The sequence below is a fragment of the Chiloscyllium punctatum genome, chromosome 10 (assembly GCF_047496795.1).
Source record: "Chiloscyllium punctatum isolate Juve2018m chromosome 10, sChiPun1.3, whole genome shotgun sequence".
In the NCBI taxonomy this organism is placed as follows: Eukaryota; Metazoa; Chordata; class Chondrichthyes; order Orectolobiformes; family Hemiscylliidae; genus Chiloscyllium; species Chiloscyllium punctatum.
Window position 1 is genome coordinate 95358924 of NC_092748.1, and position 20009 is coordinate 95378932.

At 40.3% G+C, this 20009-nt stretch overlaps 1 protein-coding gene across 1 annotated transcript in view; it reads left to right on the forward strand.

The window, feature by feature from the left end:
• The window catches only part of LOC140482376 (kinesin heavy chain), a 210553-nt gene that overhangs the window by 147940 nt on the left and 42604 nt on the right, over window positions 1-20009 (forward strand). Inside the window, exons 16-22 of the mRNA XM_072579763.1 lie at window positions 1399-1587; window positions 6548-6665; window positions 7357-7433; window positions 10644-10753; window positions 15935-16036; window positions 16848-16908; window positions 17735-17806. Of these exons, the coding sequence (XP_072435864.1) occupies window positions 1399-1587; window positions 6548-6665; window positions 7357-7433; window positions 10644-10753; window positions 15935-16036; window positions 16848-16908; window positions 17735-17806 (729 nt within the window). The remainder of the gene's footprint in view (window positions 1-1398; window positions 1588-6547; window positions 6666-7356; window positions 7434-10643; window positions 10754-15934; window positions 16037-16847; window positions 16909-17734; window positions 17807-20009) is intronic.

Genomic DNA, 20009 nt, shown 5'->3' on the forward strand with positions numbered 1-20009 from the left:
AGCCATTCATCATGATCATTTGCATTTAATCGTTGAATGATCACGTGGATGTTAAGAATAATTGGCAATCTTTTTATATAGGAGGAGAAAGTGAGGACTGCAGATGCTGGAGATCAGAGCTGAAAATGTGTTGCTGGAAAAGCGCAGCAGTGCAGGCAGCATCCAAGGAACAGGAGAATCGACGTTTCGGGCATAAGCCCTTCCTGAAGAAGGCCCGAAACGTCAAATCTTTTTATATAGCCAGATATAAATTTGCTCTGTTTTTATAATGAACATATCAACAGTCTGAGCTGTCCTGTACAGTTTCGAAGACCTTTTCTCATTGAGATGAGGCATTTTATCGAAATATTGTATTTCTTGAGCTCAAAGTTATGGACTAAATAAAGCTTTGCATAATATGTGAAACTGAAAGTGGTGCGTAATTGTTGGAAGGAGTAAAGGCATGAGGGTTGGCGCATACCTTCTGTGAAAACAGTTCTCACGTAACCTATCAATTGAGGTTAAACAAGTAAATGCACTTTTTGAAAATAAAGGTCTCTTTCCCCTGCTGTGCTGTATGTATGTGGCAGCTCTTTGCTTACGTAACATTCCAAATGACAAACAATCTTCAGTAACAAAACAGAACACACCCACTTTTCATTTGAAGTGCTGGTCAGTGAGTGTTGCCAGGGAGACCTGACAGTACCCTCATTCTGGATAGTTAGGCAAACACTAGTCAAGACCTTACTCCACACTGTCCTCTCTCCCCTTGTGTCATTTCCCCCCATCTTTTTTTCTTTACTCTTCCTCCTGCTTTTTCCTTTCCCTTCCCCTTCTACTTGTCCTACTTTAGGGCATTGAACTTGGCTGAGATGGGTCAATCAGCACAGCCAAGACATTGTATTTATTTTTATTCATTCTTGGGATAAGGGCATCACGAGGCTGGCATTTATTGCCCAGGCCAGAGAGCAGTTTAGAGGCAACCACACTTCTATGAGTCGGGAGTCACACACAGTGCAGACCAAGTAATGATGGCAGTTTCCTTCCCTCAGGGTATTAGTGAACCAGCTGGGTTCATGGTCACCAGATTTTTATTGAATTCAATTCCACCATCTGCCATGGCAGGATTTGAATCCAGATTCCCAGAACATTACCTGGGTCTCTATATTAACAATCCAGTAATAATACTGTTTTAGTTTTAAACCTTCTGGACTGTGGGTTCAAATAAGCACCATGTGTTTTCCCAAAGAGCTACCGCAGCATTTATATCACACCATGGTTGTGATATTTCCTATTGCAGTATGCTGGATGAAAGAGTGGGACTATTTCCCTATCCCGATGATTTTAGAGACAGGAAGCTTCTAACTGTTGTCATATTATTGATGTTCACAGTCTAACCACGACTTCTCTCCCTTCCAGATGGCCGAAATGAATGGAGTCCTGGAAGACGAATTCACGGTTGCTCGTCTGTACGTTAGCAAGATGAAATCTGAGGTCAAGACCCTGGTGAAACGTGCCAAACAGCTGGAGAGTACCCAGCTGGACTGCAACAGGAAAATGAATGAGAATGAGCGTGAGCTAGCAGCGTGTCAGCTCTTAGTGTCTCAGGTATGGGAAATGGAAGCTCCCAGAACAAATAGGAGCTGGTTTATGGGCTACTGATGCTGCCACGATAAATAGTGAGGTAAAATAAGCTGCTTGATTCAATAGTCTGTGAAGACTGATGGAAGCCAAGCAACCCCTGTAAACTGTAAGTTGTGTTTTAATCCTCTGTGTGCATTTTAAACACATTGGCTGTAAAGTTCAATGTTGGTAGTGGTCTAAACCAGATGAGATCAGATCATCCCACCATTTCAATGGTAAGGAAGATCCAATAAAGTGCACAGAGGAGGAGCCTGATGTCTTTATCTGATAAAGATTCCCCACAGTTCCCCCTGAGATAAGATTGTATGTGTCCACTATAGTTGCAAAGCACAGAAAATGAACATCACTTTTAATGACCTGAATATTGGAGGTTTTGTAACCAAATCTGAAAGTTTTAGAATTTTCTTCAATGTTTTTAGTTAATTTTGTCTTGCATATGTGCCATGAGTTATATGATGCCTAATTAATTTTGCAGTATCCCCACCTCTTGTCTACAATCCAAACAGATGAAAAGAATTGGATTATAATCAACAATTTGATATACTTTTGAGGAAACGTGTGTGTGTGTGTCTGTGTGTCTGTGGGAGGGGGTGTGTGTGTGTGTGTCTGTGTGTGATTGATATGATCGATTTTCCAAAAAAAAACCTCTTAGTACTGGCAAGTTATATGTAGCAAAGAGGCCTGAATTTTACTAAGCACCGACGCTTCAACTTAAAGAAAACGTGTTTCACAGCCATTGGCAATCTCAAGGTACTTTACAACCAACAAAGTCCTTCAGAAAAGCAATCACTCTGACTGAGTTTGGGTTTTTTGAAGTGCAGGTTGTGCTGACATCAAAATCGTAATTTTTATTCACCAGAATTTTTAATAAAGGGTTCCTGTAAAACCTGAAGCGGATTTCCACTTGAAGATGTTTGGAAAAGTTCATTACAAATGGGGTCTGCTTTTAAATAGGGCATCAGTAGCTTTTTCACAATAAGATGAAGGAAGTTGATATTCTAGCTAGATGCCAGCCAAGTACTGCCTGTGCTACGCTGACGTGCCTCTTGACAGTTCTGCTCAGAGGATTGTTCAGATGTGTATGAGTATCGGAAGAGAATGATTTGCTCCTTTCCTCTCATAAACATCTGCTTATCTCTCCCAATGCCAACCTCCATCACCCTGAAAAATAGCAAATTGCTTGGTTTCAGGAGCTGACACAATAAAAAGTACTGAACCTGTAAGCTAGCAGTCAATGGTGTAATACAGTGAAACACTGAGGAGTTGTGGATGAACTAGTCAATTGACATTTCTGCTTCTGCACTGCCTGGTGTTTCATACCATGCCCCATTGCTGCATCGGTACAGACTGATGTTTACCCATGTGTCTCTCAAGACTTTGAGATAACATTTCACACGATTATGCTTGTTTAGCGCCCACAATATTCACACTTTGTAAAATATTTTAAATTTATGCCTGTATCACTAATATGGACCTTCAGGCTGCAGGATTCTTAGAATTAGGCTTCAACAATTGGTGACTGCCAAGTTAGAGCTTATTGATGGAAATGTTGGTGTACCCAAAGTAAATGATGTTTGTGTGAGTGTGTGCATGTTTTCTGTCTCCACTAATTGTGTCTTATAATGAAGGAATGCCTGTCATGTAACAGATGATTAATGGATCTTTTTGCATTGAAATTTAATTAGAATTGCAGTTGTCTTTTCAAGCTAAATGTGGTCGATATGACTGAAATGTTCATGTTTTTTTTCACATCCATTTTGCTGCTGAAAATATTATGAAGTGTTCAACCAGCAGCTGGTACTGTAATGGTTCTCTTACCCTGCTCGTTCCCCTCTCCTCATTCTTCCTCCCTATCCCCTCCGCTCTTTCCTCATTCTCTGGGACTTTTCACCTCCCGCATCACTGTTGCTGTCCCTCTGCCACTCCTTCCACCTTCCCCTCATCTTTTCCCGTTTTATCTTTGCCTCCCTCTAACCCCTACTCCTCTCCCTTGCTCCCGCAATGAGAATGTGCTCGACCTGATAAATGATAAGTTGCAAAAGAGGTTGTAGAAGTTTAACAGATTCCGTGCAATTACATAATTTAGCATTATCCTGGAATTCCCTCCCTAATGGCATTGTGGGTCAACCCATAGCCGGTGGACTGCAGTAGTTCAAGAAAACAGCTCACCCCCACCACCTCCTCAAGGGCAACTTGGGACGGGCCATACGTGTTGGCCAGCCAGCGACGCCCACGTCCCACAACTAAGTTTTTCAAATATATTGGGCAACATTTTGAAATCAGACACTGTCTGATCACTAGTAACATGTTGATGGCAGCTGAGTGCAAACAGCATTTACTGAGTCTGGGGATTGCAAAGCTCTGCCTCAAAAGTTCTTTTAAAAAGCCTGTCTAAAGTGCACACATCTCTTTCTCCTTTGTGAAATAATGAGGTGTTAGAAGGGTTTCTGGGCTGATTGAATTGTGTCGTGAATGATCCTGGCATGGGACTTAAACCTGACGCCTTCAGCCCAGAGGTTGGGATTCTGTCACTCTGCCACAGAACCTCTCATGCTAGTTAATGTAATGTTTTAACGTTGCTATGTGCTTGTTCAACGGCTTATGGCCCCACAAGTGATTTTCTTTCCTCTTGGGAGTGTCCAGTTTCTCTGAATGCTCCCCTGTCCACTGCTCCTATACACTACAGGCTTGACAATCAATTAATGTCTTCCTTTGGAAATGGTGCTCAGTATAAAAGTGTAGTAGTGTGGGTGGTCAGCAGCATGTAATGTGGTTTGGCACTGTTACACATTACATTCTGTTTGAAAAGGTGATTGTGTTTGGACCAGTGGGACTATATTTCTTGGATGAAAAAGGTGGATTCTAAATAATAAACGGAGAAGTCATCATTGTGTTGCTTACAAAATTGTAACTGCGCACGTCCTAATTTGCGATGTATCAAGTTATCGCTGAATGAATGGATAAAATGTCAGCATTTCTACCATTGTTCTGGAAGTACGAGAAATTGTAAATGCTCTCATACAGTATTTTGCTGTGTTTACTGTGGAGAAGGACATGGGAGATATAGAAAGTAGGGAAATAGATGGTGACATCTTGAAAAATGTCCATATCACAGAGGAGGAAGTGCTCGATGTCTTGGAACACATAAAAGTGGATAAATCCCCAGTTCCTGATCAGGTGTACCCGAGAACTCGGTGAGAAGCTAGAGAAGTGATTGCTGTGTTCAATGCTGAGATATTTGTATCAACGATAGTCACAGGTAAGATGCCGGAAGACTGGAGGTTTGCTAACGTGGTGCCACTGTTTAAGAAAGGTGGTAAGGACAAGCCAGGGTACTATAGACCAGTGAGCCTGATGTCAGTGGTGGGCAAGTTGTTGGAGGGAATCCTGAGGGACAGGATCTACATGTATTTGGAAAGGCAAGGACTGATTACGGATCGTCAGTATGGCTTTGTGCATGAAAAATCATGTCTCACAAGCTTGAATGAGTTTTTGAAGAAATAACAGAGAGGATTGATGAGGGCAGAGTGGTAGACGTGATCTATATGGACTTCAGTAAGGCGTTTGACAAGGTTCCTGATGGGAGACTGGTTAGCAAGGTTAGATCTCATGGAATACAGGTAGAATGAGCCACTTGGATACAGAACTGGCTCAAAGGTAGAAGACAGAGGGTGGTGGTGGAAGGTTGCTTTTCAGACTGGAGACTTTTGACCAGTGGAGTGTCACAAGGAACGGTGCTGCGTCCAGTACACTTATGTAAATGATTTGGATGTGAACGTAAGAGGTATAGTTAGTAAGTTTGCAGATGACATCAAAATTGGAGGTGTAGTGGACAGCGAAGAAGGTTACCTTAGAGAGTACAATAGAATCTTGATCAGATGGGCCAATGGACTGAGGCGTGGCAGATGGAATTTCATTGAGATAAATGTGCTGCATTTTGGGAAAGCAAATCTCAGCAGGACTTATACACTTAATGGTGAAGTCCTAGGGAGTTTTGTTGAACAAAGAGACCTTAGAGTGCAGGTTCGTAGCTCCTTGAAAGTAGAATCACAGGTAGATAGGATAGTGAAGAAGACGTTATTGGTCAGAGTATTGATTACAGGAGTTGGGAGGTCATGTTGCCGCTGTACTGGATGTTGGTTAGGCCACTGTTGGAATATTGCGTGCAATTGTGGTCTCCTTCCTATTGGAAGGAAGTTGTGAAACTTGAAAGGATCCAGAAAAGATTTACAAGAATGTTGCCACTGTCGGAGGATTTGAGCTATAGAAAGAGGTTTAACAGGCTGGAGCTGTTTTCCCTGGAGTGTCCTAGGCTGAGGAGTGATTTTATAGAGGTTTATAAAATCATGAGGGACATGGATAGGATAAATAGACAAAGTCTTTTCCCTGGGGTGGAGGAATCCAGAAGTAGACGGCATAGGTATAAGGTGAGGAGGAAAGATATAAAAGAGACCTAAAGGGCAACCTTTCATGCAGAGGGTGGTACATGTATGGAATGGGCTGCCAGAGGAAATGGTGGAGGCTAGTACAATTGGAACAATTAAAAGGCATCTGGATGGGTAGATGAATAGGAAGGGTTTGGAGGGGTATAGGCCAAGTGCTGGCAGATGGGATTAGTTTGGGTTGGGATATCTGGTCAGCATGGACCAAAGGGTCTGTTTCCATGCTGTACATCTCTATGACATTGTCTGCATGTCTTACAGTGAATTGTATAAGTGTGACCAAGTCAGTGAATATCTGCAATGCTGTTAGGAAGGGACCCATCTCTACTGAGGGAGTTCTGATACTGAGTTTTGTCCAAGATCCAGGTTACATGTAGCTTTAAATTTAGCATCAGACTTTTATTAAATGGCTCCAAACACACTGGTGATTTGTGTAATGCACACTTTTACATCTACTTTTTGTGCTGTTCATCTTTTGCAAGCATGAAGCCAAAATAAAATCGCTGACAGATTACATGCAGAATGTGGAGCAGAAAAGAAGGCAGCTTGAGGAGTCTCACGATGCACTTGATGAAGAGATAGCGAAACTCCGTGCCCAAGGTACACATTGACCTGGCTTAAATAATTTCGATGCCTTTATCCAAATGATCATCAGCTCATGATGCTGCTGTTTATTTTGCCTCTGAGCACTTTACAGCACAGCGTGTTCATATATCTACACAAATAATTTTGAATTGCTTTCAAGTGTGCCACATGTACTGAAGGGACTGGAAGCTCAAAATTTTTTTTCCAGAAAAGAAAGATACTTAAATTTACACAAGGTGAAACAAAAAGAGTTTGTGTAACATTGTCAATGAAATGATTATTATGGAAATATGAGAATAAGTATTTTTAACTGATATCTATAATTATTCATGCACAGAGGAAGCCTTGCAGCTCAAGTCCGTACTGACCTATCTGCATTAATCCGGCTTTCCAGCACTTGGCCCATTGCCTTGAATGTCATCACCTTTCAATCCATATTCATTGAAGCTTCTGTTACTTTTGATACAAATGTACGCCCCTACATTCTTCAATAGGACTGACTTGTTACTTGCACTGTGACAACTTTTCAAATGCTGTGGTAGCTTTAAATATTCAGCATAACAAACCAGCATTATTTTTTAAAAAATGCTTCAAACATCGTAAATTCATATTTGTTCCGATTGTGAATTTAAAACAGTTTGACATGCAGTACTTGGATGTGCTGTTGTGCGAATGTGGCTAATTCCCTCTTGAAATTGCTTAACAGAAAAGATGCATGAAGTGACCTTCCAAGACAAAGAAAAGGAGCATCAGACTATGCTTCAGGATGCCAATGATATGAAGGTAATGATATGGATGACACGCATGAATATGCATGTTTTATGACTCATGTTCTGAAACCTGATACCTAAGTATGGGACAAAAAAAGTCTGATCTCTGCGTGAGTTTGATTGCAGCTTCTCTCCAGTGCACAGTGTTTTTAGCAACTAGAATATCAATTAATAGAAGAATCTGATGCTCAGCTGAAATGATTCACTTTCAGCTGTTACCTTGTCACCATTTTTATACAGTATACTGCTTCACATTTCCACTGAACCCACTTTCCAAACCTGACATGCTTTTGCCATCTTAGGCAACAACAAAGAACAGTAGTAATTCTTTACTTTCAGTTCACTCTCTTCCACCAGACGTCTTGGGAATTAGTGACACTGTTTGCCAATATGTTCCCATACCATGGCAAAATTGAGTATGACCTTCTCCAAATTGGACCGTGCAACATATACATGCCCTCTCTGTCACCTCATTAATTAAGTTCTGAGTGAAAAGGTCCATGAGTGAGCTTCTTAACCTGCCACCAGTAAGCATTCATTTCATGGCTGTTTAAGGGCCTTAACTTGCTACCTACACGATCGCCTGCCATCTTAGCTGGTAACAAATGTGACTAGTTTCCTTACTAAGTTTTCTTGGTGGAGTGGTTGGCATGTTAATCACCATGTCACATACCCCCGTGCCACACCTTCAAATCAAAATTAGAATGTCGCACTCATATATGGACACTTACGCCCATGGGAGGGTGGGCTGGCCTCAGGTTTGGTAGCTTAGCTTATTTTCATGGCCGGATCTTAGCCACATCCGCTCTCCTGGTGAAAATGGATGGCAGGTTGCTGAGAAGCTACTGCCTGGCTTGTAAATTCAGGCAGCAGGAGACAGCTACCAGGAATTCAAGGAAACTGTTCCAGAAATCAGGGGCAGGGTATTCCTGAAGGAGGAAATCCTTTTGGGAAACTAGGGGGAGAGGCCAGGTTTAGGAAGGGATGGGTCAAAGTTTCAGACTTACCCAAAAGCAAATATTGAACATTGACCTGGCTGGACCTCACTGAACTGAGACCTTGTTTGCAGCTACTTTGACCTGATGGGCACCCCCTTGTTGGTCCCACACAGAGCTACTTGGATCCTGGAATTGCTATTGGAGCCCAATCTGCAAATTTAAATTGGCAGATGATTGATAAAATGATGTTGCACTCAAATGTGCCACACGTTGAGGACTGTGATGAAATGATTCTGTGGTATGCTGATAACCAGACTTTGGGTAATAGTTGAGATCTGAAGAAGAGTCATATCAAACGCAAATATTAACTATGTTTCTGTCTCTATAGACCTGCTGCGTTTTTCCAGCATTCTCTGTGATTGTTTGAGAGCTCTGCGATATCTTGCCTTTATTTGGTTAACTATAAGTTATTTATCTTGCTGTGTGTCACCTCAACATAGTACTTTCAACACTTCTTCTAGATGTTTTGCTGTACATTTAAAACCTTTCCAGCACTCCTCTGTAATGCATTCCTGACCTGCTTATAGTGTGGAGTGAAAGACTGGACACACTACTCCAACTGAGATCTAAACTGTGCCCTACATAACTTCAGTATAACCTCCCTGTTCTTGTAGTGTGTGGTCCTTTTAAATAAAGCCTTGAATACTGTATGCTTTATTGACAGTTTTCTCTACTGTCCTGTTACATTTACTGATGTGGAGATGCTAGAGTTGGACTGTGGTGGACAAGGTCAAAAATCGAATGATACCAGGTTATAGTCTAACAGGTTTATTTGAAATTGCAAGCTTTAAGGAGTGCTCTGAAAGCTTGCAGTTTCAAATAAACCTATTGGACTATAACCTGGTGTCGTTTGGTTGGTATCTTTCATGACTTATGTACATGTATATCCAGGTGTCTCTGTCCTGCACACCCTTTAGAATAGTGCCCTTTATTTTATACTGTCTCTTTATGTTCTTTGTACCAACATGCATTACTTCATACTTCTCTGTGTCTGCCAGCTAATCACTCATTCCTCAGAAAAAACACTAACAAATTTGTGGTTCTACACTGTATGCATAGTTTACAGTTCTCTCAAATTAGAGCTTTCATTGTTTTAACAGTATTTGCGTTTAGAGAATAAAGGAAGGACACTAGAAGCTTAGGGGAACAGAGGGACCTTGAGCTCTTGTCCACAGATACCTGAAGGTGGCAAGACGTGATAATAGGGTAATTAAGATGGTAAATGGAACACTTACCTTTATCAATTGTGGCATGGATTATAAAAGCAGAGAGGACACGTTGGAACTGTACAGAACTTTGGTTAGGACACAGCTGCAGTACTGTGTTTACTTCTGGTCACTGCACTATAGCATTTGGACGGTGGGGGGTAAAGGGGATTCACTGGGATGTTGCCCGAAATGGAGTATTTCAGCTTTGAAGAGATGCTAGATAGGCCTAGTTTGTTTCTTTAGAGCAGCGAAAGTTGAAGGGGGATCTGATAGAGGTGTGTAAGATTATGCGGGGCAGAGAAAGCAGCTGTTCCACTTAATCGAAGCTCTTTAACAAGGGTATAATTTTAAAGCAAAAGGCAGGATATTTAGAGGGGATAAGAGGAAAAACGCTTTCTTGCAAAGCTTAGTGGGCATTTGGGGTGCACGTCACAACTGTTAAAAAGTACCTGGATGAGCATTTGTAGTGTTTGAACATTCAAGGCTTTGGGCATAGTGCTGGAAGTTGGGACTAAGGTAGGTAGTAATATATTTTTGGTGGTACAGAATAAATAGGCCAAAGGGTCTCATCTGTATTATTCTATGATTCAAAATGGGATTCTTGCTTGTGTGAAAAAAGGAGTACTTTGTGCAAAAAATTCAGGAAAAGAGGATTTTATATGTCTAATGTTTTCACACTACCTTAACTTGAAAGCGTTGTCATAATATTTTTTACCATGGAACCACTTGAATGAGCATAGTTGAGAATTGAACATGTTCGACAAAAAAGTGATGAATAGACCCTCCAGTATAATCCCCTCATCTCTAAAAGTTCAAGACTTGAACCATTTCTGCCAAATCTGTGATTGCACATCTCTGCATGCAAGATGAAGAAGTGGAGGATGGTACTTTGTATGCCATTTGACCAAGTAGATAATGTCTCAGAGATGTTATTCTGCATGTGTGGACGAATGAGTCCTAACATAGATAGGCAGCAGAAATGTAATAACTCTTCATTCATTTGCTGTCTTTGCCTAGAAAACTCTGGAAGAGCAAATGGAGAACCATAGAGAAGCCCATCAGAAACAGCTGGCTCGCCTGAGGGATGAAATTGATGAGAAACAAAAAATCATTGATGAGCTAAGGGAGTAAGTATTTGTCAGAACCTGAGAATTCCTTTATTGGAATATTTTAAATATAAATATTAAAATGCAGTTGCATTAAAGACTGCTATCAAATCTCTTAGGCTTTTCTGCTCTTGTGAAAGCAACCCAGTTTCCCCAGTCTATCCCTATACACCTACAAGCTGACATTTTTGTTCTGTTCATGGAAATGACTGGTGTTGAATTAGATACTCTCATGGACCAAGTAAGAAGGCTAGTGAACCAAGGGGAAATTAGGACTGAGAAAAGCTTATTTAATCCAGGATAGTTCATCTCTCTATGGATCTAATTTCCCCATTACAGCATCAAATAATGTTTTGAACAGTACCAATGTTATTATATCTACTACTCTGTTGACAGATATTACAAATAATCATCACCAAATACATTTCTGCACATGCCTTTTCTATATTTATTCATCAACTAGGGGTATGATAGCATCATGGTTTTGCTACCAGACTGGTAATTCCAGAGACCTGGGCTAATAATTTGAAGATATCAGGTCATATACCACCATTGCAGTTGGGGAATTTAAGTTCAATAAAATTCAATAAATCTGAATGATATCCATAAAACTACCAGATAATCATAAAAGCAGACATGGTTCAGTAATGTCCTTTTGGGAAGGAAGTCTGCCATCCTTACCCAGCCTGGCCTACATGCAACTCCAGATCCACATCAGCAACATGACGGACTTTTACCTGTGGCTTAGAAAGCCACTCAGTTATTTTTCAGAAAGTGGTTCACTATAAGTGGACAACCTCACTATGACCATACAGTTTAAATGTTTCTTGTAGAGATTGGGTGATAATTGAAGTTCATAGACCCTTTAAATGAGTTTGCAGTGATGTCTCCCCTCACCATGATGCATCCCCCTGGGGTGGCATGGTGGCTCATTGGTTAGCACTGCTGCCTCCCAGAGTCAGGGACCTAGGTTTGACTCTAGCCTCGGGCAACTTCTGTGTGGAGTTTGCACCTTCTCCCTGTGTCTGACTGGATTTCCTCTGTGTGCTCCGGTTTCCTCCCACAGTCCAAAGATGTGCAGGTCAGGTGGATTGACAATGATAAAGTGTCCATAGGCTAGGTGGGTTAGCTATTGAAATGCAGGGTTATAGGGATAGGGTGGGGGTCTGGGTCGGAGAGTCAGTGTGAACATGATTGGCTGAATGGCCTGCTTCCACATTGCATGGATCCTATGATTCTTAGAGACCTAAAAGGACCTTCCATGTGCACCTGCATTGATATGCAGCTTATTATCACTCCCTCAAGGGCAATTAAAGATGGACAGTAAAGTAAATTTTTATGAATAAAAGAAATTCAATTTTCCTGTTGTTCTCCTGGCTTATTTTGAAAATACTTACTGATAGACTTCTCAATACAGAAAAAAATAAATATGATCATCTCACTGCCCCAATGTCACCCAAACCTCTGTAAATTCTTTGCCTTTAAATGATTATCTATCCTTCCTTCAAACATGCAATGGTTCTGGCTCAGCTATTACCTGTTTCTTCTTCACACTTGCAGCAAGTATCTCATATTCATATAAAATGTAGATGAGAGATTAGCAGCACTTTCTCATCAAAATCAGAAACTTGCAGGTTTCCCTCTCAGTTCAGGCTTCACAGCACATGACCTAAGCTGATACTTCAATGCATTACTGGTCTTTGAAGCTACCAGTTCAGGTTGCTGTAAAAGATCCCATGGCACTACTCAAATATCAGAGAAGTCTTACTCCTGTCCAACCCAGCGGATATGCTAAACAAGCACAACTACATGGGTTAGCTGCTTGTTAACTTAGCTGTTTGTGGAACATTGCTGAGTATAAACTAGTTAATCCTGTTTGCTTTGATGCTAACAGTTACCTCAAAGGAATTGTTTGGCTGCTAATTATTTTCAAACATCTTACAAATGTCAAAATGAATGTAAATTCTTTCTTGCAAGTTACTGAATGAAATTATTTGCTTGTAAAAATAGTTTTTTTCCTTTTAAATCTGTCAAATTATTATTTGATTCTATATGTGTTGAGCTACATTTCTTTGAGATAGTGTCTTCTCTGCTTCATGGCATAATCCTATTGGTTAGTCACTGTTTGTAAGAGTAGTTCTTCATCTCCAGTATCATCCTAGGTGAATGTGCACAGCATTCTCTTTGTAGGCAAGGTTTTCTTTTCATAATAGAGTACAAAAAGTTTACAATTGTGGCCTGATGATTGCCTTATACAAATTTAACGTTTTGTCTTGATTCCATATTCATTGTGTCATTGTCTGCATTTTGTGCGATAATGCCTTTTACCCCTACATTTCTGTTCCACCAGCCACCCCTTCCATTCATAATCTAATTCCTTCACTTTCTCCAAGATGCATTACCTCATTCCCTATACTTACTTTGAATCCTTTCATGGTATTCTATTAACTTTCTCCACAGTTCGCACGCTTCCACTCTGAAACCTCTCCATTCTAATATTTAAAACTTAACCTTCTGTAATTTGTTCTTCTTAGTCACCTCTTACTCTTGGAATCAGGCTTGTTGTTCTTCTCTGTACCCTTTCCAATGCAAGTCTACCTTTTGTTTTGTAGTATGGAAAACTGAGCACTTTTAAAAGTATATTGTTACATGATAAAACCTTAACGTGACTTTTATTGAACTGTTTTCAAATCCTGGCATTCGGTTAGATTTTGGTTTGAATATCAAAGCTGAACTCTGCGATTACTTCATATTCTAAATTTGCACACCCTCTGCTTCCATTCCATTCATCACATATTTACAACTTACATTGAGCACACACTCAGCATTTACAACTCACATGGAGCACACACTAAGCATTTACATTTCAACTCCCTCCCCAATAACATTGTGGGTCTACCTTGACCAAATGGACTGCAAAATGCACTTGACCTTCTGCAACTGGCTGCTGCAGTCTCTCTGACAGGGTCCTGTGAAACCACTCTGGCAAGTGTTAAATGAAGTCAGGCTCTTAGCTTACTGTGATTGAAAAATTATAATGAAGTGTCTCACATCTGCCCAAGATGGGAAATCCATACACCACCTTTCCCATTGCCTGAGTTGGTGGCAGGTGCATGTGGTGTAAGTTGGGGATATTTCCCTCAAATTGTCCATTTCCAGCTTTTACAACCATCTATTATTTCCTACATTTAACTAACTTACTGTATATTTCTGTGTTCTCTAGATTTGTTAGCTTTTAATTTAACTATAAACCTTTACTGTGTCAAATTTTGCCAATGCTTTTCTGATTATGGCATCGACCTGGATTAAGTGCTACCGATGGGAGTTCCCCTCTCCTTATAGGCAAGTTGCTGGGGACCCATGTTGCATCCATAGAGGATATCTGATATGATTAAATGCTCTCAGCCACTAACTGGCTGGTGTCAGCTGTTCCATACAATCAGAAATTTTGTTTGTGGGAGCTGACAGCCAATCCTTTAATGCTACCAAAATCAGTGAAACCAAAAATACCTCTCAACGAAGAAAACATGAAGAGGTTTGGCTCAGAACCCAGACATTTATTTCTAGGATGAAAACCTGAGCTCTTGCTTGATTGACAGCTCCAGTTCTGTAACTTTTACCATCAGTTTTATGAGGTTTATTTGTATATGGTTAAGAGGTTTCACATGCTTACAGCTTTCGCTGTTGATATTTAAGATCATTAACACTGTTTTTGGGTTATATTAGAATGTTTTAATAGCATGGAATGTAATGAATGAATGTCTTTTTTAAAAAAAACACATCTTATTGTCATCGTAATGTTAATGGTTCTATATTGTTATAGTGTACCAATGGGCGCAGAAGTGGTTTGGCATGGCAAGGGGCACCTGAAGAGGTTGTGGGAATGGGGGATAACTAGCAAAGGTGACATGAGGAGGACATTTTGAAGTTAGCTTTCAAAAGCCCTTTAAAAGCTAGCCCTACGTCATGAGAACTATTGAGGGCTGGAAGTTACCTGTACTCCTGCAATGGAGCCAGCCAAGTCAAGAATAACAGGTGGAGGCACATGAATCGAGGCTCACATTTTTAGGGGACACTCCTGAAAATCGGATAGCCGGAAATGATATTGGAAATTCTGGAATCGGGACCCACCTGCAAAGTGTTTAGCGGCTTTCAGGTCATTCCGACAGCATGAAATTAACGTCTCATCCTAAAGGCCATTCCATTGACAGTATAACTGTCATACCATCTAAGATTATAGAGTATGTTTGTAAAGGAGTTGAACTCTCATCCATCTTACCTTCACTTTCGGGGTATTTTATCAGTTGCACATCATTGTAATGAACTCGAATACAGGTATCCCCCGCTTTTCGAATTCTTGCTTTACAGAATTTCGCTTTTACAAAAGACCTACATTAGTACCTGTTTACGTGAATCTGAAGAGGATTTTCACATTTATGATAAACAGCGGGATTTTTTTCCCATATAAATCATGCACTTCGCTTAATGCCATTTTTGGCTTGCAAAAGGTTTCCTGGGAACGCTCTACTTTCGGATAGTGGGTGTTACTTGTACCAGAATAACCATCACTGAATTTTTTTTATCCATGCAATTGTGCAACCTTAACCTATTCCAATACTAAAATGACAGAGGTCAGAAGATTCTTTTGGCTGTAATAATGTAAAGATCTTTAAGTTGAAACTATAATATTTATTCCTTCATGTTTATATGTAAATCATAGAAGTAATCACATTATTCAGTAAATTATGATGGCGCTAATTTATATATACAAGGTAATAACCTTACTAGCACAGTGAAAGACAATGGTTCCTAGTGCAAAGTTGAAATTATACACTTTGGAATGAAACACTACTGAGCACACTTGCTGTGAGCCAGTAAACACAGTAATTATGCCTCTGTATTACTGTGCATTTTACTCTGTATTTAACAACATAAACACTAATTGTTCTGATTTAATTTTGATTCAGTTGGTGGGAGGTAGACATTTGAATTGGTTAGAAAAAGGATGTAGAATCAAATGGCATAATCTTAAGGGAATTGTCCAGCTAACTGCTGTCACATTGAAAAGATAATGACGTTCTATGGGTTGACTGTTAATTATTGGCAATTTTGTCAATTTTAATGCTCGAATGCTTTTATGCAAGCAGTCGCAATCTCAGTAAAGCTAAAATATTCCTGTTTTTTTTGTTTCATATTCAACAGTTTGAACCAAAAGCTTGTGCTGGAGCAGGAGAAATTGAATTCTGATTTTGACAAATTAAAAATGGAGGAGCATGAAAAAAGTGTCAAGCTGCAGAAACTTGTGTAAGCTTATTCTTAAAATGATCTTCTTTCCACCATAAAAATTGTGTTATTTAATGGTTGTTGCTTTACAATAAAGCTGCAGGTTTCACTTCAGAATATAAGCTACCTTGAGACTAGTCTAGTGTGAGCATCCGTGAATGATACTCCATATCATTCACAATCAATGTCTGTGTTGTTCTGACACTTAGTGGGTAATTGGATTGAATAGAGGTACTTCTGTGGGAACAGAGAAGAAAGCAATAGAGAGAGAGAGAGAGAAGAACTCAGCTTATCATGTGAAAAATCACCTCCTATCCATCTTAACAGTACCAGGGGAATTCTTGGGCTGTCATTGGGCTTTTGGACAGAAATTGTTTTAAAAAGTACTCCTAACTTTGTCATCAAAGTGGTGATGCACTGTATCAATTTATCAGTTAACAATATTTGTCCAGGCAAAACATCCTAGTTCTGGTCTTTCTGCTCCTTTTTCTGTTCCAGTGGTGGTATGTGAGTGTCTATATAATTTTTGCAATAAAAATTCTTGCATCTGTTGTGTACATTATGTATTGAACTTCTTGTTTTGCTCAATGGCGCCATATAGCTGACCGGTGACGCCCTCACCAGACTGCTTACAATAATAGCATGACGATTATATAACGTTATAATTATAACGTTTGGCTTGTTGTTACTTGAAGACCATTCTTTTGTAATATGATCTGTTTACCTCTGATTTAATAAATTGTACTACACGGAGGCATGAAGTTATTTTCTTAATACGCTGTCAATCTCAAATAAAATCTGACTCCGAATAACTTTTATGTCCTGCTTTTAGACTTCTTAATGACAAAAGAGAGCAAGCAAAACAGGACCTCAAAGGGCTGGAGGAGACAGTTGTAAGTTTCAATGTGAAACCTATTGGACTTTTAATGAACTCAGTTCAGAATAAACTAGTTCCCTCCTCAATTATGTAACTTAACTAAACTTGAAGGTCACTTCTTTGTAAAACAAAGACTGCTCCACTTCAGTGCAATGCATAGTGCAGTGGAGTTACAGTGTAATGCCTATAAATCTCTTTCCTAAGTACAACCTTTCCAATATAGATTCCATGGTTTCTGGCATATACCATCACTAGCATGAGTTTTTTTTTAAAGAAGCTCTGCAGTCGAAACAAACAGAGCCATATATCTCCATGTAGATCAGCTGAACCACATTTCAATCTGTTTCTAATTTGAGTGCAGTGGCTGGAAGGTGGGTGCCTTGAGGAGGGATGTTTTCATTGGTGAATTATCTTACCCAACAAAAAAATGTTGGACCCTGTGATCACTTTCTAAATTTTTCCGGGTAGCAGAAGTTGGGGGTTGGGTGCGGGGAGGAATAAACTTTCCATATGTTCCATACCAAGATCCTGTTCTGCTCCGCACATATTGTTTGCTCCATTGTATATTATAATCAGCAACTTTTTTTTTCAACAAATGGATGTTTTTCTTGGATATGGCAGTTTTAAACACTGTTTTACCTCCTCCCTCCACCTCCCCCACAGCCCAAATCAAATGATGTGACTTCCAGTAATTTCAAGTTATATGTTTGCAAATGTCTGTAGTCGATAGGGCTTGTGCTCATTAATGACCGATAGAATAATTAATGATTGGAAGGTGATATATTTATTTCAAATCTGTGTTCTTTAAAGCTTCTAACAATGGCTACTTATTTTTTAATAAGGCAAAAGAACTTCAAACTCTCCACAATCTCCGAAAACTTTTTGTTCAGGACCTCACCACCAGAGTCAAGAAAGTAAGTCCATCAATCTAGACCAATGCTGTTTTGTTAATGCACTCCCTAAGAGTCCATTGTGGACAAGCTTTTGGAGAAGACCATAAAGAAACCATGGCTTTCTTCTCTAAATTTAAAAGTAAACAAGCGATCCAATTGTACTCATTCAGTTCTAGGTATGATATGAGGAGGGTGAAATTATCTAAAGGAACAGTGATCAGTAATTAATATTCTAAAGTAGCTGTCAGCTCTTAACAAACAAATTGACATCTATAAGGCTGCAGGTTTTCTGGCTAATGCAGCCCATGCAATAGATGTTGGAGCAGGTTGAGGGGAGTGGAGGCAGGGTTGATGATGATTTGAGTTCTTGTGGAATTGGGGGATTATTCCTGCTCTTTCAGGCTACATGGGAATGTTAAAAAATGAATCTTTGTAAAGTTAACTTTTTGTTGGTAGCAGCAAAATGAATCCTGACCATGGCTTGCTTGACATCTCCTGCACTCACTGGTCACTAATTTATGAATGTGGTCTTTAATGGGCAATAGACCCTGAACTGATATATCTTTGGAGTCTAAGGACTCTTGTAGTGCAGTGGTAGTGACCAGAAGGCCCAAGCTCAGGTCCAATGGAGTTATCTCATAAACATTCAACAGCAACAGGTTGATTTTATAAAAGTACTTTTTTCAAGGAACCTATTGGTTATGTTCAGTGTCTGTCCTAAGATCCTTGGACAGTGCGATCAGCAGATGGGCACAATATACCAGTCTAGGAAGACTATTTAAGTTGCCAATCCATTACAAAATTGGGGAAAGTTTAACTTGTTTATTTGTCAGAAGTGGGTTTGTGTTGGTAGCCCACTGGAAATCCAGAATCAGGTTCCCCTCCATGCTGTCGAGCTGGGTTCTCTGCCCAGAAGTCTACTTATCTGACAGGCTTTACTTCCAGTCAGGTGGCATATAATGAAACAGAAGTGGTTGGACCACATACTTTTGAGCCATGAGTGGCTGGTGGTGATTTGACCTTGAGGATGACCCCATTCCAAGTGACTGGAGGCCTGAGGCATCAAATGTTCGTCTGTGCATGGTGTTCACAGGTTGATGGTCTCTGGAGATGTCAGAGGATTAGGGTTCCCTGGGGATGTGGTTGGTTAAGGAGAAAGTTAGGATTGCATCAGCAAATAACTGAAAAGACACTAAACTACTAAAGTCAGCAATCCTTGCCTTTCTTTGGCTATCACACCTCCCAGGAGAAAGTGAGGACTGCAGATGCTGGAGATCAGAGCTGAAAATGTGTTGCTGGAAAAGGGCAGCAGGTCAGGCAGCATCCAAGGAACAGGAGAATCGACGTTTCAGGCATGAGCCCTGTTCCTTGGATGCTGCCTGACCTGCTGCACTTTTCCAGCACCACATTTTCAGCTATTACACCTCCCGGCTATCAGGAAACCAGTTTGACTAGAGTTAAATTTGAAATGGTGGATAAGAATGGTACACAGAGCTTCATCGTAATTTTACAATTGCTAACTGACCTTCTGGGATGTGAGTTAGTGGTTGCTGTCAGATGCCAAGTTGGGTACAGGAAATCAAAACTCAATATCTCTGGTGAACAGATCAAACATATCTTAAACCAATGTGATCAAAGGTAAGAGATCAGACTATGTTTGCTTCACACACTTAACTGAAGAGAAGTTCAGAATCATATGATGGAATATAATTCCCCACTCCAAAGCAAGTTCCAAAGCAGAGGTGGTGGATGGGTACTTTGAATGGGCATTGGGGCATAGGCACCCTGCTGCCTCTCTGACCAATAGCAGCCCACCCCACCTCGATTGGATCCATGGATCCAGTCTGGATACCAACTGCAATGTGTGAACAAACTCATCCTGCCACAGGCACACAACATGGAAACACAATAAACAGGTTGGTTTTAAAGAAAATTATTCAAGGAACCTATTGGTTATGTTCAATGTCTATCTTGAGATCCTTGGGCAATGGGGTCAGCAGATGGGCAGAATGTACCAGACAAGAAAGATGATTTAAGTTGCCAATTCATTGCAAAGTAGGGGAAAGTTTAACCTTGTCCAATTTGATTGTGAGCCGGGGGTGGTGGCCCCCAGTTCCAAGGAACTTGATGCCTGATTAAGGAACCTAGCATTTGGAAAGGGGCAGAGGAACAGGAAGTGCCTGCTGAGAACCATTTCACTGCCGCCCTTTCTCAGAGGCCCCCC